This window comes from Cydia splendana, chromosome 12 (genome assembly GCF_910591565.1).
Source record: "Cydia splendana chromosome 12, ilCydSple1.2, whole genome shotgun sequence".
NCBI classification, from domain to species: domain Eukaryota; kingdom Metazoa; phylum Arthropoda; class Insecta; order Lepidoptera; family Tortricidae; genus Cydia; species Cydia splendana.
In genome coordinates this window covers 13989583-14003770 of record NC_085971.1, presented here as the reverse complement: position 1 = coordinate 14003770, position 14188 = coordinate 13989583, and the positions used below count along the sequence as shown (strand labels likewise).

Below are 14188 nucleotides of genomic sequence, written 5' to 3'. Positions count from 1 at the left end.
CGGCCTTCGGCCTCGCGTGCTTGGGAAATCGTAACTTTTCCTATTGGGTCGTGTTTCAGCTCCAACTTCCTCCTCACGTGTGACGCTTCGGGCCTTCGGACCAACGCGGAGCTCGGCCTTCGGCCTTCGCGAGCCTTGACGCTTCGCCGTCGGGCCTTCGGGCCTTAAATTTTTTTTTTCATAGGAATCTAGAGGCCTATATCTTTCGCCATGCCAAATCTCAGCGCGCTCGGACCAACTTGAAAAAAATAAAAAATAAAGTCGGCCATTTTGAAAAATTTTAAATGCAGTTTGTTTTGTCTTGGGGCCCTCTATGACATTTGGTCGAGCACCCCCCACCCATCTCGCACCGTTTAAAAATTGCCATACAAAATTAAAATGACCATTAATTTCAGCCATCTTAGATTTTTTCCAAAATTTTTTTTTTCATAGGAATCTAGAGGCCTATATCTTTCGCCATGCCAAATCTCAGCGCGGTCGGACCAACTTAAAAAAAATAAAAAATAAAGTCGGCCATTTTGAAAAATTTTAAATGCAGTTTGTTTTGTCTTGGGGCCCTCTATGACATTTGGTCGAGCACCCCCCACCCATCTCGCACCGTAATATGAATACTTTTTGAGATATTGGGGAAATTAAAGATCTCTACTTTTTCCCCCTTTTTTTGCTTATAACTTTTGATATTTTGTGTGTGCTACTTCACGCTTCGAATGCATTTTTCTAGGCATTATGACGAATCTAATGAGGTATCACACGTATTTTTAGGAGTATTATCTCTATTTTTCACCGTGTTCAGTTTCTCGAACAAGACTAATACAACCAAGCGCAAGATGAACTGCCTGTAGGCACCTTGAACTCTCAATTATATTTAATTCATGTCGACCGTGGTCAAATATTAAAATTAGTGATATGTATTTAGTTCTTAAATAATTGTATTGCGATATGCCTATTAGGGTAATTTTTTCAATTATTTCAGTTTGACATTTTATATTTATTTAAATTTATGATTATGATGATGAATTTGCACGCTTGACGGGCGTGGCGCGTTGCATGCGATCCAAAGCCGGGCGCCTTCGGCACCCTCATACTAAAAGCGTAACACTATACATATATTGTAACATCCCCATACTGTATCAATCCAAATAAATAATTTCTGATTTTCAAAGGACTCAAAGAGCACGAAGGAATATAATCATTTTGCAGATCGGACGTAGGTATATCAGTAAAGGTGAAATACTGTAAATATATCATACTTACATACTCACAATTATATTATCTAGGAATATAATATTATTTACCTACATTGAAATTGGTTGCTGACCTAGAGAAAATACTGAAATATTTTAACTGTTGATGTAGGAAAGCTAGGCGCTTTCAAGCACCTCGTAAAGTATTAGATGCTTCTGTTATCAGAAAGTGTGTTTTTATAGCACTTAGTGACTTTTTCTTACGTTTCATATGCTTTGTTTCCCATTGTTTGTAAATGGTAAAATCACGTGACCGCGCGGAACATACTGACGCAGGTCCGTCCTCTACAAGCGCTGCCGCGCGACTGAAGAGGGCGTAAGTCCGTTCGCGAGTGATGGCGGTTGCGGATTTAGTAGGTATTGAAACATAGAAATTATTTTAATGATGTTACCGAGACAAAGTGATCCAAATCATCTAGATTATCTTATTACCTATACATTTATGTAAAAAACAAGTCAAAAAAGTTTGTATTGTAGCTCTGAGATTGATTTATTGTTAAAAAAAGGCGTAACTTTGGAATTTTTTTCTATCGAGCAAAGTTTATCTAATCATGTTTTTGAGATCCAAAACATATCTGCCAGATCCTTAAGTATAAGATATATTTTTTTCACAATTTTAAAACATTGTTTCTTATATTTCCGATGGATTCAAAAAACTGGTTCGCTTAGCTCGTACGGGAAAAGCACGCCTTAACATATGTGTTTATCGTTGACTGTACTTTACATAGTGGTAGAAATTATGTGAGCTGACTTTGAGTGCACGTCAACGTATATTTAACTTATATCCTTAGGTACTTTACGTGTGCACAGAAAATCAAAAATATTTTCTAGTATCAAAACTATAATTCCTACTACACAAAGTGTGACCAGCCCAAGATTTTTTAAATTTCCCGCCAAACATTTGTGTAATATTTCAGTAGCCAGACTCTATCAGTGAAATACACCAAAAAAGTTTGGAGCACTCTAATGGACGACGACGACGGAGGAGACGGTGATGAAATAACACCATCACAGCCACAAACATCCTTAGCAACAAAGGAATTATGCCCGGTATGCTTTCGTGAATATAAAAAGAAAGGTTTAAAGAGACATATCCTCATAGCCCACCCTGGATACCTTAGTCAACCTACCACATTGATTCAAAATGCAGGGCAAACTGAAGAAACAATTCATGCACCTGATGTACCCGTCAACCTAACACAAATACCAGACTCTATCCAAAACGTATTCTTAAGGATTCAACGCAAGGCTCCTTAATAGTGAAGGTGGCGCAGATTCAATTTGGAGAGAACGTTGGAAAAAACTAATAAATCTTCGCAGTAAACAATATAGTATCCCACAAGAAAACGTAGGCAGACATATAGCTACACTCCTTGCTACAGAAATAAAAGAACTTACAAATAAACTACCACGAGAAAGACACTCTGAAAAAAGATTTATTCTATGCAGTACAATATTACAGCGAGACCCTATGGTTAAATCAGGTCAGGATATCATGACGAACTCTTCAATGAAGAATATAAATGTGGAACTCAAATCAATATGACGAACTGATTGCTGAAACGCTACTCTGCGATTCAAAATTGACGTCAAAAGTTAAACAAAAACAAGACGACGACCATGCTGTCAGAATATTTAGTCGCCTCATGTCATGCTGCAAGGAAAAATCAGGCAAGCAAACAGATGGATAACTGAAAGATCAGGAGTTGGAATCATGAACCCTAACGAAAAAATAGGAAATAAAACGGTACATCAAATATTCAAAGAAAAACATCCCAACCAAGCAACCGTCCAAATAACAGATTTTTCAAACCACCCTGAACTCCTATAATGTTGAATGTTGATATTACCTCAAACCATAAATAGAAAAAGTGGCAAAAAAACTATCTGGAGGAGCAGGACCCAGCGGTACAGATTCTGAATAATGGAAGTCACTCCTCCTTCGTTTTGGAAACCACAGCTCCGATCTGAGAGAATCAATCGCCGCACTGACAAGTCAGAGGTACGAGACGACGTATCAAACCTTTTGAATACGAAGACTGAGCAGGAATCCTCTACTGAACATTATACTGAAGAGAGAAGATGCCTCAAGAAATATATACCCATCAAAACCATTACATGTAAAAAGGTGCAAGTCTCGCAACGCTTTTACTACAAAAAAGTTTTGAGATGTAATGTGAAACCAAGTCGGTTATTTTAATCAGTGCCAGGGGATGTTAAAACGGTATCAATAAGATATCTTTATTTTGTTATACATATAATGACCTGGCCATCGCACGGCTCCATAATGACATAAGTGATCATCGTCACCTATTACATATAAAAATAATTCTAATTGAACATAACGCTAGCGCTAATTGCAGTTTGAGCATTACACGTATTTACGAGTACGGAACGAGTAAAGTATTATATGCGATTGCCAAGTCATTATATGTATAACAAAATAAAGATATCTTATTGATACTGTTTTAACACCCCCTGGCACTGATTAAAATAACCGACTTGGTTTCACATTACATCTCAAAACTTTTTTGTAGTAGAAGCGTTGCGAGACTTGCACCTTTTTACATGTAATGTTTTTGATGGGATCTCATCTCTTTTTGTAGGCAGTCCTACTTTTCGGGTACTCACACCCATACTATATATACACATATCATAACTAAACACATCTTCATTTATACTCACATCGTACATCGTAGTGTACCTTTACTTTACCTACTATTTGTAGGAACTGCAACAGTAACTTTGTAATAGCATATATTTATATGGAATTACAAACTTACTTATGCAGTTCTTGAACTTTAAAACGTGATATTGTAATATTTTTAGGTTTTCTATGGCTTGATAAGCTGAAAACTACTTATGTTTAAAATTTGAAGCTTGTGGGTATGCTAGAAGTACCTTAGAATTGTGATGATCGGTGAGTGAGTGAGTGAGTGAGTGTGTCAGTGTCGAAACTAAGGAACTTTGACGTACAATAATTCTTAAACTACAAGTTCAGATTTGATGTTTTTGAGAATATATCTAAAGCATGTTAAGCCCTATATACAGGGTTACTTTTTTACCGGTACAATAAATTTTACCACATCATTGGTATCGATAATAGATCACATTGCACAAATAAAAAAATTTATTTTTTTATTTCGGTACAATTAATTGACCGAAGCGAAGCGAAGGTCTACGTTTTGACTCGGGCATTTTGCTTTCGTATGTCCGGATGTTCTCCTCTACAGGTCGCAATTCTTAACCGATTCTCATGAAATTTTGTGACCAGATTCTATGACTAAATAAAATTTTTTTGTCAATCCGGTTTTTGGAAATTTTAAAAAATGGCGGAGTCGTGATACCTGTCGCCTAAACAAATAGTCGTATCGATATCATAAGAGTTTTTTCTTTTTGATATATGTTTATAGATTAAATGGCCAAAAATTCAGAAAATTTGTATGGCTGGTTTCTGCGGTATTTAGATATTTAGTTTTTACTTGAGAATGAGTAGCTAAATTTCGTCAGCTTTAGTAAGAACTATCATGGCGCATTTTGCAAACGTTCGCTTTTTTGTTTGCATAGGGAGGTCCCTGGTTCCATCCCCAGTAATTGTATGCTGCTACATAACTTTTTGTATTTTTTTATACTTAAATTTCGTATCAATTGTTGTTTTTAATTTTATTTTTTTATTTTGAAAAAATGAAAAAAATCGTATTTTTTATTTATCAAGCGCGGGCTAAGCGCATTCGTTTATTTTTTGCAAGAGATGATGGCTTTTTGCGCTTTAAAGAAAATTTGATTCTTGAATATACGGCGCCATACCTTTGGCCTATGCTCGTCTAGATGGCGACACCATTTTATATTTAACAATTTTTACTCATATCAGTAAAAGAACATGGGTCAAAATCATATGGCGTTCTAAAAAGAAAAAAAATCATTTATCCATACATATATACATTTATTGATATTTTTTTTCATTTTCATTTTAATCCTGTATCGAAAGATGGCAGTAAATTTACTGTGACTACAAAATTTAGTATGACAATAACCCTCTACTACATATAGGGACCATGCGCGTTGGAGGGTCTGCCATCTTGTGGCCTGAATCGGAAACATGTACATTGCCAAAACAAGTTCTACCATCTACCGTTCTTGTAGTACGTTTCCTTATGCATAGTAGGTTCTGTCATCTTGTGGGCTACATCGGAAGCATGAACGTCACATTTACGCCTCACGCCAAAAATCTGACGGCTCCTATGCTACCCCCTATAGTTCACGCGCGCCCACTATAGGGACCGTGCGCGTTGGAGGGCCTGCCATCTTGTGGCCTGAATCGGAAACATATGTGCACATGTACATTGCCAAAGCAAGTGCTACCATCTACCGTTCTCGTAAGTACGTTTCCTTGTGCATAGTAGGTTCTGCCATCTCGCGGGCTACATCGGAATCATAAACTACTCATCTACGCTTCGCGCCAAAGATCTGACGGCTCCTGTGCTGCCCCCTATAGTTCATGCACGTTCCCTATACACTTTATTCTCTTTAGATTAGATATTTAAATTCATACTCGAGAATAAGTAACCAAATTTCGTCAGCTCATCTAAATGCTATCATAGCGCAGTTGGAAAGACGCTTACAAGCAAGGATATGGGATAGGTACCCGGTTCGATCCCCAGTAAATGCAATTTTTTTTATTTATTTTTGCACTTAAACATCGTATTGCTGATTGATCAAGCGAGCGCGAAGCGCGAGGTAAGCGTATTCGTTTGAGTTTTTGTTTGAACATTTTTTTAGCGGTTTTAGTTCAAGGGCATGGCTGTTCCAGGAGTCAATTTCCACTTACGTTTATAGCATGGGCGGTCACCATCCATAAATCGCAGGGGTTAACATTGCCTAGGGTAGTGGTCGACCTTGGGCTCAGGGAACTAGCTGTAGGTTGCTCGTACGTTGCGCTTTCCCGGGCTCAAAGTCTAACTAACAATAATGTTAGTTAGACTTTGAGCCTTTTAATTTGGATCGCCTCGCTAAAATGGCCCATAATTTCCGGAAATCATTTTTTCTTCGAGGCAATTACTCCGTTCTCATTTTTTCCCAGTGGAATTTCTTCGCTTTATTTAATTTTTCGTGTACATTTTTTCATAAACTAAATTTTCCTTTTCTCAATTAATTCCCTTTTATTTTGAATCCTAGTAGTTAAAATAACCAGTAGGTTTTTTTTTTTCACTAACTAAATATTCTCTATCTCCATATTTTCTCTTTTTTTTAATGCTAGTGGTAAAAATAACCAGGTTTTTTTCAAATAGGTAGGTTAGGGTTATTTTTTTTGATGACCCTAAAAACGTAACTGCTCCCAGAGATAGGTAGGTTAGGGTTATTTTTTTTTGATGACCCTAAAAACGAAACTGCTCCCAGAGATAGGTAGGTTAGGGTTATTTTTTTTTGATGACCCTAAAAACGAATCTGCTCCCAGAGGTAGGTTAGAGTTATTGGCTGACAGCGTTTGGTTTTTTAGATTATGCTTTAATTTTAGTGTTTTTGATATTTGTTGTATGTGAAATACCTACAAGTAACAAATATAATTACTACACTATTAACATACAGTAACAAGAAAATATTATCCTAGATATTTAAAAGAACGAAAACTATACGGAAAAGATTTATTTAAAAATATTAAAAATAGGCGATTGCGGAAGAAAACCATTGGGAAAATATGGGAACGGAGTAATTGCTACCGAGAATGAATGATTTCGGGAAATTATGGGCAACGCAAAATATGAGAACGGAGTAGGTAATTGCCTCGAAGAAAAAATGATTTTCGGAAATTATGGGCCACACTCGCGCACGAAGCTTCTTAGTTGCAGTTTACAGGTTAATTCAAAGGTAATGTTGGTTTCCTAACATAAGTAGAGTTAGACCAAGAAAAGTCTGCAGAGATTTTGACACTGGCACAAATAACATTGGCACTGCGTGTGCTGTCAAAATCTCTGCAGACTTTTCTTGGTCTAACTCTATCCACTTTTCTATACAATTAGTATGGCGACGTGTATACTTAAGGGGCATCGACCGTACACTGACATCGGGATGATATTTTTATCATGTTATTTAGTAGTCATCGTGCGTCTCGCTTGCGCCAATACATGTACGGACAAGAACGAGTGAAGTGCACGATAACTAAATGACATCAGTTAGATGTCTTTCTGATATCAGTGTAAGTTTGAATTGGCCTGTTAGCCAAAAATTGTTTCGTATGTCCATATATGTTCTACTCTACAGGTCACATATCTAAACCAATTCCCGAATTTTGTAAGCAATTGATAGTTAAGTTTTTATGGTCAAATTAGATTCTCTAAATTCTTCAAAACAACGGAACCATACATTTATTCAGTTTTAAACTCTGCTCGCGAGGTCTACAGCTCACAGAGCCACTAGTTTATCCTTCACCAATTTAGTAACTTCTGGTTGCACTAATTACAAGGTGTCAACGGTATGAGGTAAAAGGGGCGGGGCGGGGCGAGCGGCCGGCGGCGCACGATTTGACAACTGTTGGAGACTAAGAACGCAACCTCATTAGATAGGTTTTATTTTTCTGTTCTTACTGACATGTGTTGTCACGTCACTTCTTGATTTCCTTCAAAAATACGTTTGTGTTATTTGTTCCCGTTTTATTTAACTCTCACTTATCTTACAAATAACCATCAACAACAAAGCATCCGGGAAACTGCGAATGCAAAGTGCAACCCTTTGACCGATAAGACAGTGCGTTTGACGAAATTAAACGTGAAAATTACTTGGAAAGAATCGAAGCAAACGTACAAAAACGGGCACGGCTTTGTTTACAAAACCACGGACAGCATTTTGAACATTTACTTAAGTATGTGAATTAGTACGAGAAATGGACTCCATTAATTAGGTATGTAGGGTAGATTTCAATCATTGTACATAGTTGATTCCAATTTTTTAAATACGCCTCAATGAAAAATGTTGCAGACTTACTTCGTAATTTTATCAGATTTCGAGACCTTTTGTCATACTTCACATAAAGCAACATCTTCATTTTGACGGTCCTAAGCCCGTGCAAGTATGAAGGAAGAATTGGGATCAAGTAGTATTTTTTTATGTCAATACGTGTGCCGCCGCCGCTCGCTAAATCGCGCGCGATGACGTAAACAAACAGTTGCCAGTTCGTGCGTTTGCTAATTGATGCGTAAGGCATCCACATTTTCTAGTACTTTAGCGGATAAGTTCGGGCATTGGTATTTTTGTTTTTTTGTTCCCAAATAGTAGTAACAAAGAATGCTGGTATTTTTTATTATTGGCAACAATTACGTATGTTGATTTATTGTACTGGTAAAAAAGTAACCCTGTATATGTAACTGAAAATTCAGGGTTCTAGCTTCAGCCAGCACAAAATAACAGGCCGTCGAAAATGGCCTGAATCGCTTCGAGAAAAGGATGGTACGGCCGTGCCTCTTTGTTTTGCTCGACTTGGCGGGGGCACTGCCGTGCCCCCAGATATATCTGTATTTTTTATGTAACTCCTACTGTCTTCTCCATATATTGTTTACCTTGATATTCTCCTACATCAAACTGTCTCCCTTTTAAATACATTACCCATTCAGATCCTCTACTAGCCCGGAATCACGGATTAGGGTTTGCACGACGGATCCGAAATGTATGGGAAGATCCGCGGATCCGGATCCAGATCCGGATAATTTCATACATTTCGGATCCGGATTGCAAACCCTATCACGGATACAAAAAGATGACAAACAAAACACTATGCTAAGAAGTTTACCACAAATAAATTAAATAAATACTGATTTCGGAAAACATTTTCTCTGTGGTATACAGAAGCATTATTCCTCGGAGATAATTTACTTATATCATAAAAATGTAAGAATAACAAAATAATAATCAAGATTACATTTTTTTTAAACTTTAAAGGAATTCTTACGTATGTACAGGGTATTAATTGTAAATTTTGACTATAGATAATAATTGGTAGGAAAATAATAAAACATTACATTAATTTGCTCTTTCTCCATTAAGTATTATTAACTTATTAACTCATTCAATTCTACATTTAACGGAAGGGAATGACACATTTTCTATAAGGTGTCTAGATTAAATATTAATGCAATAACAGTAAAGCTTTAACTGAGCATCCTGTTGCTCTTGTATGCAGTAGCTTTGGTTGCCATAAGAGTTTACTCGGCTTACGGAGCCTAACAGAAGCCAAGGGCTGCCGGGACCTCCTTGTCTCCCCAGCGTTGCTTCAAACTCGCCTCTTCCGGGATTCGTACTGAACGCGACAGTCAACTCAACTGATTTCTTAATTTTCTCTTTGGAGCTATCAGATATCAGTCGAGTAACAAGAAACACTTTGTCAAGAGTGAGCTCAGCACACTGTGGATAGTCCTTAAGAAGGCCATTCAAATGCGACATTATATGTTCTACTGCCTCCCTCGCTTCAGTAGTATTGGAATCTACTTTAGTATTCCCATAATCGACGCACCAGTGGGCATCTATGGCTGCTGATTCGCATGTTCTGTTTTCCGGTATTGGTAAAAATAAACTGATGCTTCGTTGATTAGAGTAAGAATCGTAGGTTCGGGAAATTATCTTAGAATTGTCAATGGTGTTCAGGTTAATTAAGTCTATTAAAGTGGCGTGCATATCGAATGGTGTAGTTAGGCGATGAACGTTTTGTACCAGATTTTTATACGCCTTACTAAAATGTATACGAAACGACGGAGGCGTAACTGCTAACACGAAAGGTAACCTGTCCTCCAAAAATCCTTGTCTAGATTTCCGAAATTTGCCCCATCTGAAACCGTGGTCGCTCAGTACAAAAATAATACTTTTATTTAAATAACCAGAGCTATGCATCTTCTTAAACAGCGCTGTGTAATCATCGTCCATCACCGACGGATAATTTAAATGATCATGGGTCATTGTGTTTTCCCAAAAAAATCCGAATAGATTTATTTTCGACAAAGAAGTCAATTCTTCGACATAGTCCAGAAGAATTTTGAAGATATATTTGTTGTTCAAGCAAAATGTGAAGTTTCCTCCGTTGTTTGTTCTTGCAAAGGTTTCAGCTTCGACCATGAAGGTGCGAAGATAGTAGTCGGTGGGAGAATCCGCGAAGCCGCGCTTGATATAGTTGAACGTCCCGATCCTTGAGTAGTCCTCTCCGTAAGCTGTGGCGAAGCCCGCCTGCTGGAACCGCTCCCATATAAAAGGACAGTTGTCAAACGTGAGCTTCTTGTTGGGCCAACACGTTTCCTGCAGCTCTGTTACGTGTTTTCCAAGCAAAAGTGGTATTAGATTGGGAAAGGTGTTGTCACCTACTTTATTATATCTTAACAATTCTACAGCACCCAACGTGTTCAAAAATGTTACTGTTTTGGGCATAGTCCTATGGAGATTCAATCTAGATACCGAGTCTATTCCTAGAATCAATATGTTATACGGTAAATTCGTCTTTGGCTTGACTGAGATGTTTTTTTCACGCGCAAATAGAAAAAAAGAATCGAAAAGTTGGTTTCCGTGACTACAATTAACTCGGACAAATTCATCTTCAACTTGAATTATATTAGAAAAAAATCGACAAGGGTTGTATTTGACTCGATTATCGATTTTAGAAGACGTGATGTCGTCTACCGATTTCGGACGATAAAAAGATTTATAACAGCAAACAATACTTGTAGAACTACTTAAATTGTAATACGGTAAATTTTCTTTTTTAATCCAAATGTGAGTTTTGTTAGAATCGAGCAAAGGGTGAGCTTTGCATGGTTTCACATCTTTGACTTGGGGACCCATCTTACGAATTTCATCATCAGTGTAAAATGTGTTGTTTATTTCAATAGAATATTTTTCAATGTAATGCGATAACGAATAAAATCTTGCATAGTGCTTGATATAAGGCAGCGAGTCACCATAAAACACTATAACCACAAGAGAACTACTTCCAAGTACTATAATCCACAGCAGAACTAAATTCTTCATGCGGGGCCCCGTACATGACGCGGTTTTAGAGGCATACATTTTATAACTAAATTTTCTGTTAATACCAAAACGCTTGGTTACGATATCGATAATAGGTAAAAAATGTTATGAGCCTACAATCTTTATGTTATCATAATGGATCATATAACTCAAGAACTAATAGCCGTGACCGATTAAGTGTTTCTTAGTTGAAATAAAAATGGGGAAAATTATGAAAGGTTTAATTGTGTTAACTGTTTCAAACCTTCTTATAGCATTCTTGTAATCCTGAGCGTATTGAGGTTGTTACTCATGTAATAACTGTAAACAAACGGATTATATCTACTATGATAAAAAAATACATCCCTACGTTTCGAACCCTTTACAGCGTTCGTGGTAAAGGGTGACTGGGATAAAATATATATTCACCTCTGTCAAAATTAACCTAACCATCCCGTGGCCCGACACGCACTTTACCGGTTTTAACTATTTTCTTTCTTCTACTTAAATCAAACCCCTGACACAGAATAAATAATAGTACTAGGTACAGAAGACTCACTCTCTAACAAAACGCGTCTGTTACGATCAGGACAGATATGGCCGCTAGGTGGCGACAGCGCCACGCGCGGCTTATGGTTTTCCCCAAAATTGGCGTGGAACGGATGTACTTTTAGCTACCTGTAGCAAAGCGACGAAATCGCGGAGTGAGCCACGCATGCCCCTGAGTACAGTCAACTACAGTGTGCCGCTGATGGGACTCTTTTTGAAAAGTAAGATTTGTGTTGTCCACATAGAAGCATCGTTGTCCCTCGTCATTGGCAAAATCCCTCCTGCAGAAACCTGAGGAAAAGCCACAAATTTAAAGTTAGATTACTGTAAAATTGTAAGTATCTGATGTCAACAAGCTAACGCGATATGATGCAATATACCCGGCAGACCGAAAATTCTCCCGTCTGCGCCGCAGGCGAAATAATCCTCCGCCATTTTAAATTAAGTGCCTCGGGTGCAAGGCCTATTGACTTCCTTGGAATGACGTGACCCTTCATAATTGTACATGTGTGCTCCGTTCCTAGAGCAAGATTGCCAGTAATTACCATAAAAATATTTTACTACAGCAACATTGCTAGAACTGGCTTTGTCTATACGATTTCTAGGAACAAATCCAATTAATTTTATCAAATATATTTTGATTCGTAATTCAAAGTCATATGTAAAGTATGTATTATTTATTTTAAATATTATCTATTTCAGTTTGTCTTTGTCTATGTTCATAAAATCTATGAAGGGTAGACGTGCCTCTACCCTCCTTGATAAAATTAAAAAAGAATCTTTGTCAATAGGCCTCTTTGATAGGCCTTGATTTGGGTCTGGCCGGTAAGAACATAGAGAAGACAAAAGTCTGTAATGTCACTAAAGTCATTTAACGCAAAAATATCAGTTTTCATAAAACGATTTATTCACTTGAAATATATTTATTTACCTATTAATTTTAAAAATAAAAACTATTCATATGTACGAGCAACATATCTAAATGCGTCGTCGCACATACTTAGTTAAATTCAAACCGTTGTAGTAAACCAGAAACAGCGATAATTTCAAGGTAAGAAATATATTAATCTTTAAAAAAAAATGAGCATACTAATTGCCAAATTCAAATATAATAATTTAATCTTACTATCCCCGTAAGTCCCACGGACGCTATATCGCGATTATATTATCGAAATTATAATCAAAATTCATCATAGATGTAAAACCTCACATTGTTTAAGCTGGTAAATTTAGACCCGTAGCAATTAGCGACGTTAGTAATTAGGAAATATGAAGTTAGATTATATTGTTTAATTTGTGACTGTTTTGTTTTAGAGAATGAATCAGCAGATGGCTTGAGCGTGAGATAATAATATAATCCTGGGCCGTCATATGATTTCTTGGAAAAAGCTCAAAGGGCTACGTGCCCTTTGAGCTTTCTGCCGCATATCCAGACTAGTTTCCCGGTGACCAAGAACGCTGCGCGGAGCTGTGAAGCAGAAAATGTCCGATAACCGGATAGATGTAATAACAACTTGTAACCATTTGCCATATCAATGTATGTATTCATATGTATTGCTCCTAACATATATACAGTAATCCTAATAGGAATGAAAATATTTATATCTTGATAATACGTAACTTTTTTGTTACCTTTTATATTTGCCGAATTTCTAAATATAGTACCTAATCATTATCTTTTAACGTATTCTTTTATTTATTTGTGTTATGCCAATTTAAGAGCCCATCAACGTACACACTAGCGCCACTGCTAAATAATCGTGATTATTTAAATTTAATGACAGGTATTTAAAAAAGGGGGCCGCTACGGACTGTATTGTGTGTACCTTTTGAATACATCAAACTAGTTTTTATGTTACTGGATTCGTCAATCTACGCGTCCAAAGTTAAAACGGCCGTTTTTGTTTTGAGCTCATAGATCGAAGAATCCAGCAACATAAAAACTAGTTTGATGTATTCAAAACGTACTTAAATACACAATACAGTCCGTAGCGGCCCCCTTTTTTAAATACCTGTCGTTAAATTTAAATAATCACGATTATTTAGCAGTGGCGCTAGTGTGCTCGTTGATGGGCTCTTAAAAACCTGACCCCAACAAAAAAGAAAAAAATACAAAAAGAAATTCCCTCTCCGGGATTCGAACCCAGGACCATTAGCTTCCTGAACTGGATTACTGCCAATACCCGCTAGGCTAAACGGGTTGACAATTCTAATTACAATGGTATCCTACCAGAGCGCTAGTAGTATAAACGAACTTTTGAAAGGGACATTTTTTTGTATGGAGTTATCGTTTTTCTCCTAGTGAGTATTATATTCTTTGCCATGGTGCAATTGAGATAATACTTTGAAAAAATACCTTATTAGTTGGTATTAGCATTATTGCATTAAGAAAAAAAAATATTACATTATGAGTCAGT

At 37.0% G+C, this 14188-nt stretch overlaps 1 protein-coding gene across 1 annotated transcript; it reads right to left on the bottom strand.

Annotated features, from left to right (window-relative positions):
- Positions 1-9197: 9197 nt before the first annotated feature.
- On the bottom strand, positions 9198-11322 carry LOC134795817 (uncharacterized). The gene has a single exon (XM_063767752.1). It carries the CDS (start codon positions 11280-11282, stop codon positions 9354-9356), a length of 1929 nt encoding a protein of 642 aa, XP_063623822.1. The 5' UTR covers positions 11283-11322; the 3' UTR covers positions 9198-9353.
- Between the last annotated feature and the right edge of the window lie 2866 nt (positions 11323-14188).